The 11148-nt window shown below is 42.6% G+C and overlaps 1 protein-coding gene across 1 annotated transcript; it reads left to right on the top strand.

Annotated features, from left to right (window-relative positions):
• The first annotated feature begins 15 nt into the window (after positions 1-15).
• Positions 16-10779, top strand: emilin2b (elastin microfibril interfacer 2b). Its single transcript, XM_044339477.1, has 9 exons — positions 16-529; positions 669-794; positions 1767-1951; positions 2086-3864; positions 9274-9483; positions 9570-9623; positions 9705-9755; positions 9839-9955; positions 10166-10779. The coding sequence occupies exons 1-9, from the start codon at positions 402-404 to the stop codon at positions 10498-10500; spliced, it is 2985 nt and encodes a 994-aa protein (XP_044195412.1). The 5' UTR covers positions 16-401; the 3' UTR covers positions 10501-10779.
• The last annotated feature ends 369 nt before the right edge of the window (positions 10780-11148 follow it).

Genomic DNA, 11148 nt, shown 5'->3' with positions numbered 1-11148 from the left:
AATAAAACGTGAAAATGTCAAACCTTAAACCCACAGAAACTGGCAGGCGTGCACATTTTACGCACAGGATAATTATGGTGCCTTTTCGAAACAATCATTATCCAAATGTGGGTGTCCGGAAATTATGTAGGACAACGACGTTGTGTTTTTGTATGTTGCCTGGAAATGAGCTGGATGAGGGCTTCAGTGTGTAGGATCTGAGAAATCGGGAGGGGGAAAAAAAAAAGCATCTGTCAGTATTGGAGGGGGTCCTGAAACGTCACATCCAAAGACGCTGGAAGGAGCCTGTTGAGGTCTGAGCACCACAAAGAGAGAGAACAACCGGCGGTGCCTTCACTGATCACTGGACCACAGAACTTTACTACTTATTACAATCTTAATTTTTTAAAATTATTTTAACCATGGAGAGCTGCGGATTGCCATTTCTTATTTTTCTAATAACTTTTCCTCTCATCGGTGGATCACCCTTCCAGTATAGCATGTTTCAGGGCAACGCGTATTCTGGCACCGAAACACGACAAAGAAATAAGTGAGTAAGCTGTCATTTATCCTCATCTCCTGTGCGTAAATTGAATAATTTCTGAGTAAAGTAATCTATTATGTGTGGGCTATACGCACGCACATCTTTTTTTTCTCATTAGTAGTGATTAACCAGTGGTTTTCTGCAGGAACTGGTGCGCCTACGTTGTGCACAAAAACGTGAGCTGTGCCGTCGTGGGAGGCACAGAGAGTTTCGTGCAACCGGAGGCTTTACCGTGTCCACCGGAGCTGCCAAACTGTGCGCAACAAGTGATGTAAGTTCCCAGGAGGCTAGAGAACTGGGTGGAGAACGAATATTCTTTGCTTTTGAAGTATCTTTAAACATGTGACTCATTAGCTATTGTCATACAGTTTGAATTGGTGCAGTTGCGATATATAATCTTTCTTGGGCTGGGAAAGGTTTGCGTCTCATGTATGTAGTATTTTTTTATAATAGTGAGGGGTATCAAATACATAAAACATTCCTCTGTGCTCTAGTATAGGTTCTTTACAGTTTTGTTATGAAGTCTACTGTCATTGTATAGAGAGATCCTATTTTTTTCTTCTCTTAAGCCAAAAACAACTAAACTTTCAGGATGAAAACTCTCAACATATTGTCGTGTATACCATTAGTGAATGTCCATTATTAAAGTGCAGTTATTTTCCCTTCTTTGTAGTCTTTTTGTGCTGAATGGCTCTTAATGAGGACTACAAATTTAAATTTGACAAATCTTAAAAGCGTGACTTTTAAGCACTGGGTGAGATTATTCAGGCATCTGTGTTGAATCTTCATGTATAGCAAACATGGACAGACATGAACTGTCTTTGTTTTACTTCAGTATTCGTTGAGCAACAAACACACTTGTGACATGTAGTTAATCATCGTGTAGCAGGGGCCCTGTGGGTCAACTGTGTCCTCATGAATGGAAGAAAAAACCTAGAGCTGCCTCCTGCCAACTGCATGATTAATTAATTGCGAAAGACCGTTTTTTATCTAGACTTAGTTGTCAACAAACAGATTTTATTGTGCTGTGAGTCCAAGTTTACATTGTATTCCTGAGAGGGACCATTGAAAGGTTAAAATGTAATATTCACTTGAAAATATGAGTAGATTACAGTCCTGATAATCTTTTAGCAAGCATCTAATGAACAGAATTAACATTTCTAGTATAATATTACACTTTAAACCATGTTATTGTGCTGTGAATTATTGAAATCTGAATTTATTCATGTGTACATGTTGCCAGATACCGCACACACTTCAGGCCAATGTACAAGATTGCCTACAAGACTGTGACAGAGCTTGAGTGGAGGTGCTGCCCGGGGTACCAGGGCCACGACTGCATGGAGGTGAAAGACATTAAACTGCTCCAAGTGGAGCGTTTGCCCCAAACACCTTCTCCCGCTTCTGGACATATTCCAGTCCCACAAGGTGAAAGAGATGATTCTAACTGTTGAAATCTTGCACAAAAATATGTTTAACAAATTAAACAATTATTTAACTGCTGGAAAGATGTCATTCAAAAGGCATTTATGTTTCTGTCTCTCTGTTATAATCTGCTGTAGGTCCAGAGGAGCGGACAGACAGCCGAAGAAACCATCCATGGGGGAGAGAAGGGCAGTTTGGAGGTCAGACAGGTCACAGGCCACATGGGGGTCATGGACGATCTCAAAGTGCACAACACCTGGAGGAGGAGGTGCAGCGACTCTCCCAGATGGTCCTTGACATGCAGGCAAGAATGACAGACATGTCTTCAAATCTGAGACTGGATTTCCAGGAGGATGCCAGTAAAATGCTGGTTACACTTCTGAATAACGTCAGACAGCCGGCCAGCGCTCGGGGCGCAGAGACCCAAACCATTGACCTTCAGGACTTCTCTCTGGAGCGCGAGAGAACGCAGATGGATGAGGTCATGAACAAGATCAGCCAGGTCACAGACGCTCTGGAGTCCAAGGGTAACACCCTGAATGACCTGCTGGGTCGTGTCAACAGACATGATGGACAAATTCATCTGTTAATGGAGGCTGCTCAGACCCCGATGGCCACGTCGCCTCCTGCTCCCCCGGCCAGTGATGCTGACCTACGTGCCTACTTGGATGAGAAGATCAGTGCTTTGAGGGACGAGATGATGGAGGGCATGGACATCAAACTGGCAGATCTGAAGAACTCCTGTGATTATAAAATCCTGTCTGTTCGGGAGCAGTGTGAGGGACAAGAAGCCAACTACCTCAGCCTGGCCGAGCTCATGGACTCCAAAGAAACTGACCTCCGCAACGAGATCCAGGACCTCAAGAGCAAGCTGGTTGATCCAGGAAAGGGAAACAAAGCTCTACCTGACAACACCCGAGTGTCTGACCTTGTTCTGGCTCGTGTGGAGAACTTAGAGAGCCGTATGAACTTATCTGAGGGGACAGCGGCGGCGCAGTGCCTCTCAGTGGAGGAAAAGCTGAAGAGAGAACGGGCAGAGGCCATCAAAGACCTGAGGGAGACTCTGGAGGACAAGCTGGCCTTATTAGAAAACAGATTCACCACCTTGTTGGTAGATACAAGCACCAACTCCCCATCTGACAGCCAGCAAGCTCTGCAGAGGGAAGTAACCTCTCTTAAGGGCTCTTTTCAAACTCTGGAGAATAGATTCAAAGTCTTGGATCAGCTGTGCTCAAAGGAGTGTAAGGCTAATTTGACTGTCATAGAAAACCTTCAACAAGACTTCCAGAGCTGCAAAACTGCTGTCGATGCTATGGAGACTGGTCTAAAAGCCCAGTTAAATGGCCTTGGAGCCATGGAGGGTCGACTCCTCAATTATAGCACCAGCATTGAGAACGTACATAGCAAGCTGAACTCCTTGAGAGGGCGTGTTGGCAGGTTGGAAGACTCGCTATCAGATGTAGTCCACCAGAGCCTCAACTACACCCAGGCTCAAGTCAACACAGGAGCCGAGCAGGAGGCCAAGGACCTTTTGGAGCATCACAGGACTCAGCATCAAGAGCTGAGACGGCAGCTGGACGAGCTGGGCCGGGAGGTGAAAGCAGAGGCCGACCACTGCAGGGAGAAAACGGAGGATGTCGAGAAGGAGATCGCCCACATCGACAGCCGGGTTGTTAGCGTCGAAAGTTTGTGCGGCAAGCTGGATCCCATCTCGGGTAGCCTCCAGAGGATCAAAGAAGGTCTGAATAAACATGTGACTGGATTGTGGACCTGTGTTAGCCAGCTGAACAGCACAGTGAGAGCTCATGCACGAGATATTGGCGGACTGAAGGGAACTTGTCAGAAGCTCCAGAACCATATCTCTGATGTCACCGGAGACCTCCAGCTGCTAACGAACAGCTCTCCTGGGAAGACAGGTAATCTGTAGAGAGTTAATATCAGCATAAACTGACCCTTTTATTTCTTTAAGATGTGAATGATTACTTGATCCCATGATACAGTGATTTAAACCATTTTTCCCAGTTTTATATCAGATTAAACTTGATTTATTATCCACACGAGTTTCAATAGTAGAAGCTTGAGATAGCAATGAAGTAACTGCGATATTTCTCTTTAGATCATCATCTGGACTGGATCCTGTTTGTTTCTCAGAGTCTGGCTGTGTAAGAGAAATGTCCATAATGGATTGCGTTTCAGTGTGAGAGTGAGAGGAAGTTGGATTTTCATTTAACCTTGTACTCAATTAAAATAGGCAGGGCTGATTGAAGACACATGCTTGATTTAATAGACCCCATTTGTGTGTTGAGCAATACTTTGGCTTTAACAAATATTGCTCATCAGGCTTTTTTGTGCATCCAAGTGTGTATTTATGTCTGTTTGTCCATATACATACAAGTGTATGTGTGGTTTCTTGGGTGTACAAAGTGATCTTATAGACCTGATATGGATCTGTTGCTGTTTATCACTAATGCTGCATGTTATTGTAATTTAGCTTTTTGTTTTTTGCTGTAAGCATATTTGAGAGTATGGATTTTCATACCATTGCATACTCCTCATATGAGCCTGCTCCTTAATGACGCCTATGAGATCCAGCTGGACTTCACCGAGTCTCACAGTTGTAAATGTGAACTAGAAGCACACCCATAATGTTTACAAGCCTTCCTCTGGGTCTCTTCCTCTGGGGCCAACTGGTTTTCAGTTGCTGGTTTATGGGGCAGGTGATGCAGCATATGATCCAGTCCAGCTTGGAATAAAATAGCCACAGCTCTTGGGGTCGCACCAGAGACTTTGCATCAAGTAAAGTGTGTTTCTATGTTCTATTATTCATGCGTGTAGTTCTGAGATGTCGTTTTTCTAATTTTTGCCAAATACGTGTGTCTGCAATGACGGGAAAATGGTGCCACCCAACCCCATGGTTGTTGTCGTAATATGGCATTTAATTCATCATTCTGTCATTGGGAGGTTTTGCAAGTGCAAGCACAGTTATTCATGATTTCCACTCGTGCTCAGTGATGTTACCAGCAGCCAAGTTGACCACTTGCTTGGCTCCATGTTTGTCTTTACGCTGCCAGCTGCCTCATCCTATTGTCTCCCTCCTTGCTTATCTGAAGAGACTGGAAAATGCTGCTCAGAGGAGTCCATTACAGAGAGATGTGCACACAGCTTATCAATGATCACATGGGACCACTCATGGGCGTCTTTATTTTAGAGCCAAGACCTCCACTGTGTTCATATTAGGTGCTACTGGATCGACATTTATTTTTATATCGCTCCTTTGCTTCTCACCCTCTTCAGTATTATTTCACTCTCTCCTCTCCAAACCAATCGTGGTTCTCTCACACGCTTGAGCTTCCACGGATGAACTCTTCTTCTCTTGAAATAAACATTGTGAACGCTCAGAGGGTCCTAAAGGCCATTTGTCAATGTGTTTGCCATGATGTCATCCCAGTTGTTAACCTTAAATGAGTGGGTCAGGAAAGGGACGGAGAGGGATGTGATTTGTCATTCACTAGAGGATTTTGTTGCTTTCAGTGCACACTAACAATGACATTCTGGCATGATCTTTCAATATGTTTTAGCTTGTTGACAAGTCATGAAAGAAATACATACGGCACACCTAGATTTTGCATTAAAACTATTTACGTCATTCGTTCTTTCCCGGATATTTTGAGTGGATGTACATTACAGCTGTGCAGATGTACATTACAGCTGAGCATTAAAGTTATTTCCTGACTTTGGGAACAGCAGTTTGGCAATGAGAGAACTTTAACAGGAGGTCCGTTTATTGGCTTTATATCAAAATTTTCAACCATCCATGAAACTGAGCAAACTGAGCTAACGATGACCGTGAGATGCTGTTGAAAGCTCCTGAAAAAGCTAGATGTTCTGAAATTTTTTGCCAAACTTGGCTATAAACATTTTAGTCTAAATGAAGCAATTTCCCAATTAATTTGAAAGTACCCTGGGGATTTTTTGGATCACTAGTGGCACTATGAAGCAATGTTTTTACCAGTAGGTCCCCAATTTGTTTATGAGGATTCATACACACGTGCAAGGGCAAGAAACAACGTGATACAAATTCTTGCTGCCAGTTTCACGATACTCCACTGATCGACAGTTGCACATGTAGCAGTGGTCCTATGAAGAAGACTTCAAGCTAGCAGGCATGGATGTAAACAATGCACAATCTAAAATATACAAAAAATCAGATTTGCTCATTTTTTATGTTGAAGGAAATACATTCAGCACATTGGTGAGACCCCAAGGATACGCACAATTCATTATTGTGAGAAAACACAAACACAAACATGTAAACAAACATGTAAACATAACTCCATAAGGCTCCTTTAAGTGATAATTATAAGCTGTTGTTTGTGTCCAGATAGAGAGTTGGCCTGTTTCCATTGATGTATATCGATAGCACATAGTCAGTTTGTTTGAGTGCAAATGTAAAATGTTTCCTAATCCCTTCATGTTAAAGGGCATCCTTCTCATTGTGTTTGACAACATGGCATCAACTTAAACTGCGATACAAATATAACCCGCACACCAAATCAAAGCTCCCTTTAATTTTTATTAACCACATTTTGGACCAACGACAAGTCTTCCTCAAGCAAATAAATAACATTTTTTAAAAATCATCAATATTTGCCTGAGGAAGACCTGTGGTTGGTCCAAAATGTTGCAAATAAATTTAAAGGGAGGTTTGATGTAGTATGAGGGAACTGCTCGTAACCCAGTATAATTGATTTTTGTATCCAGCGCCTCTCCCACTGAGGTTTTATGGATTTGCACACGACTACTCAGACTTACTCAGCGTACTTCAAACAGCATCATAGAGCTCTATTACGGGAACTTTGTGAGATAAGAAAGCTTTCCTGCCTCTGACATTGCTCAGTGGTTAAACTGGTGGGTTGATGACCCCTGAGAGATAAAGCTACTTGTAGGGTGACAATCTCTGGTCAGTGGTCAAACACGATAACCCCCGTGAACCAAAAACAAGACGAGACCTGACAGAAAGCCCTCGAGAACAATGAAGCCGGTGGTGTTTCTCCAACGCTGTAACCGTGGCTGCTCATCTTATACTCTGTTGTCCTGACAGAGTAGGTGTTACATGATTTGTGACAAGTTTGCAATCTTTATTTTGTCCCATGAGCTCTGAACTCTGAGACTTGATTTATTGATTCCTAAAACAAAATTTTAAGGAGCCCGGTGTGTTTTGGGCTCACAGTGACTCATAAAGTCAACACACACCACATTGCTGTGTAGTCATTATGATGTGGTTTGTAATGTTGAAAGTGACACAAGGGAGTGTGTTATCCTGGAACTGTGGAGGGGTGAGTGACTAATAACAAAGCGAGGGTTTCCCATGCTGCTTTTGGTGGAACGATGTAAATTTGTGGGCAGATCCAGCTGCATTTGTTTACAGCTCACTTCTTTCATTATGTCAAACACTCTCTCATGCATACATCCACCCTGCGCTTGCCTCTTTTCTGCTTGTGGCACTCGGTCTGAAATCAGTTTTGAATCATCAAAGCTGCGTTCACTGCGGCACATACCTCGCTTTATATGAGGAGCGACACGGCTAACAAACGCAGACCAGTAAAACATCCGCACATGTGCACGCAGACGCAGAAAATACCCCCTGCGTTGTTTTACGGTTACACTCAGGTCCCCCGCCCCCCCGCCACATGTTTTCTCTGGCTTCAGTAGTAAATGACCCTTTTCCCTAGGGTGAGGGGACAAACTGTCTGGTGATTGAACATGTGGCCATGCCTTGGTATGCTGGTATGCCTTTTAAATGTTGCTGGTTTTCCCTCTGGAGCAGCAGAGTCAGGGCCTGTTGTCTCGCTGCAGCCCGGAGAGTAACGCCGGCTATGTGCCCCCAGCCAGGAGGGTTGATTTGTTGATAAACTCCAGGGTTTGTCTCAGCTGCGGTTCTCAGGAATGCAGCTGCAGATGTAGTTCAGAGCTGGTCAACATATGATGTTAGAGCGGGCAGCAGCCTGTCATTTTCCCAGTTTATGGTTCAGGTGATCATTCATTGTTTAGCTGTTAATGAGAGTTGCCAGTAACTCGACCCGTAAACATAAACTCAATTGCATGTTTCTTCATTGGTAATTTTAAAGTGAAAGTAAAACATACAATATAACATAATTACGTGTTATTCCGTTGAGGTTGGTCAATATTTGTCGGTGCTAACAAGTTGGTTTTAGACTTTGAACTATGTTGAGTGAAGACTTCAGTTTGAGATGAGGAAAAAAATTAGTGTGGAGCTGCTTCATGGGAAATACAGGAGGTGGAAAACAAAACCAGTAGCACCTGGTGGTATAATTTAAATGATATAAAAAAAAATCTCTCCAGTAAATTCTGCTACTTTGAAGGTTAGTCTTAAGTTTCTGTTTCTGTTGAGGTTTTAATTTAAGATTTATTGTCATTTTTTTTCTCTGAGTTGCAGCTTTTCAATTTTTCATTTGCTAGTCAACAAGTATCTTCATTACTGGTTAAGTTGATGATTATTGTTTGTTTAGTCTATGAAATGTCAAAAAAAAATAGTGAAAAAATGTCAATCATAACTTCACAGAGCCAAAGCTGACGTCTTTAAATATTTTGTTTTGTCCAACCGACAGTACAGAAACCAAATATATTCAGTTTAAAATAACATAAAACAGAGAAAAGCAGCAAATTCTCACATTGGAGAGCATGAAAACCTTTCCACTATTTTTACTTAAAAAAAATAACTGACACGATTAATTGATTATCCAAATAGTTGCCAAATTGTGCTTTAGATCGACTCATCCTCATTTTCTCAGGACAATTAAACTATAGTTTCTATCATAAGTTGAAAATAATTCAACAGACTTTTGACACATCAGTAAATGATACATGTGAGCCAGCATGTACAATACTGGGACCCTCGTACTGGTAATCAGCCATTGTGAATGATATACTTTATACCTCTGTTTAACATGCTCTGTCAAACATCCATTACTGAAAAAAACCTATATAATTATAGTAGATTTTAGTAAAGTGGAGATGCCTAAAAATAGAAAATGATCTTAATGAAAACTGGTCACAATTTGACCTGCATGTAAAGAGGACTTCTGTTCATGGCTTGCCTCTTCCAGTCATACTTTAAAGGTTTTCGACTGGGTTTATGTGGGAGATATTTTTTTACAGATTGATAGGGGGTGAAGTTTAAGAGTCTCTGTGTAACCAGCTGGTTTGTTAACACATCTGACCTCAAAACATCTGTCCGTGCATCTGTCTCTCTCTGACCTGCAGCCTCACCCCCATCGCTCACTCCTTGTCTGCCTTTTTTTCAGGTGTTCAGGGTGGTGTGGAGGACACGGGACATCCTCAGGGTTCAAGTAAGGGCCTCGCAGTGCCGGCTGGCCCCGGGGAAGCCTCCCTCTCACCGCCGCCTGTGATGGAGACCGGAGAGGCGGGTCCCCCAGGCAAGATGACCTCGTCCAAGTTGCCTAAAGGGATGGACGGCAGCATGATGCCCGTTAAAGGTTTTGCTGGAGCTCCAGGTGAGACACGCTGACATTTAGACACACTGTTCTGCATGTCTTCAAGAGGGGTTTCAATCTTCTCATCTTTTTGTTGTATCTCATAGCTTCCCCAGTAAAACCCACTGAACCTCTGAAAACCAGAAAGCCTCTCATGCCAGGTAAATGCTTCTTTTTTTTAAATGCCATATTGCAACCAAGTGTTTCAAGAGTGGATGAAACAATTTTCTTTTGCTCAGCAGATGTGAACATGCCCCAGAGACTATCACCACAGAAACCCAACACGGCTTCAGGTCAGAGTTTATTCATGTTTCAAGCTGTTCTCTGTGTCACTGTAATGTTTGCCAGTGGTTATTGTTGCATTTCCTGTGTTTAGGGGACAAAGTGTCGTTCTCAGCTGGTCTGACTCTTCCACCGTTTCATGGAGAGGTTGGAATAATTCGATTCAACAAGGTGCTGGTCAATGATGGAGGACACTATGATCCTACCACAGGTAACTGAAAGTCTTAACTCGCAATTTGTGGCTGCCATCTAATATAATATTGAATACTCAGACCTGATTGGCCAGTCGTTCTCTGGGGAGCATTTATAAAGGCAGATTAACAGTTAAACCAGCTATTCCAGTAAGATGGGTTTATTTTCAGGTTCTGTTTCATAAAGTAGGTTTAAATAAGTCTAACCTAAGTTGACTCTGTGATCTCAGGTATCTTCACAGTTCCCACGGACGGCCGCTACCTGGTGACCGCAGTGCTCACAGCGCAGCGAGGTGAGAAGGTCGAGGCGGTCCTCTCGGTGTCAAACCGCAGCATCCAGAGGTTGGACTCAACGGGTTTCCTGTCTGGAGCTGCGGCAGCACCGATGTCACATGAACAATGTAACTGCAGCAGTTCGACCTCGCTGAGTCTGGTTCTCTCACTGAGGCGAGGAGACCGAGTAGGACTGGTCATGACCGCCGGACAGCTCGCCATCTCCGCCTCCTCTGAGATCCTGTCGTCTTTCAGCGCCGTCCTTCTTTACTCCAGCCCGTCAAAACGGTAGCCAAGCTCCTCTCAAAGACAACTGAGATCTCATATAAAGCCATAAGTGGAGTATGGTGAACCTCATCGGGCCTTTGCCAAGGTAAAACGTTGTATTATCAGAGAAGAAGAAAAAAACACCGTCTCCAAACAATAAGTGAGATTATTTCTGTCATCGGTACTAATAGTGTGTTTACATTACAATTATTGTATATTTTTTACTTTAAAGTTTTGTTTATGACCTTGATCTTACAAATCCATATTTTGCAATGACATCATCTGATCCGCCTACCCCACACACACACACACACACACACACACACACACACACACACACACTCCTCTTCTTGTTGGTGCTAAAAATAATATGCAACAGGATCTTGGATTGTACTTTGAAATAGTTTATGCTTTTATTAAAGCATCATCCAACAAAAGATATTTGATTGGACAGTTTATTAATACAATACATATTGTAAATATACCATGTATACAGTTCATTTACAGTTGAGCTACAATTTTCGTACACTATAAAATGATAAATAAGTCGTTTTGAGCTCACTGCTCACACTGTTTAACAAAACTGTTTTTGCAAACAGTCATCTGAAACATATTTGTGCTTATACTGTTTATATAAACAGTGTATTTACAACAATCTGCAGAAAACAAGTAA

This window comes from Thunnus albacares, chromosome 21 (assembly GCF_914725855.1).
Source record: "Thunnus albacares chromosome 21, fThuAlb1.1, whole genome shotgun sequence".
Lineage (NCBI taxonomy): Eukaryota > Metazoa > Chordata > Actinopteri > Scombriformes > Scombridae > Thunnus > Thunnus albacares.
The sequence above is the reverse complement of the archived record's forward strand: the minus strand, read 5'-3'. Positions and strand labels throughout refer to the sequence as shown.

Coding starts and splice junctions, on each gene's coding strand:
- emilin2b (XM_044339477.1), top strand. CDS start 402: ATGGAGAGCTGCGGATTGCCATTTCTTATTTTTCTAATAACTTTTCCT. Junction 530..668: donor GAAACACGACAAAGAAATAA/GTGAGTAAGCTG, acceptor GGTTTTCTGCAG/GAACTGGTGCGCCTACGTTG. Junction 3,865..9,273: donor CAGCTCTCCTGGGAAGACAG/GTAATCTGTAGA, acceptor CCTTTTTTTCAG/GTGTTCAGGGTGGTGTGGAG.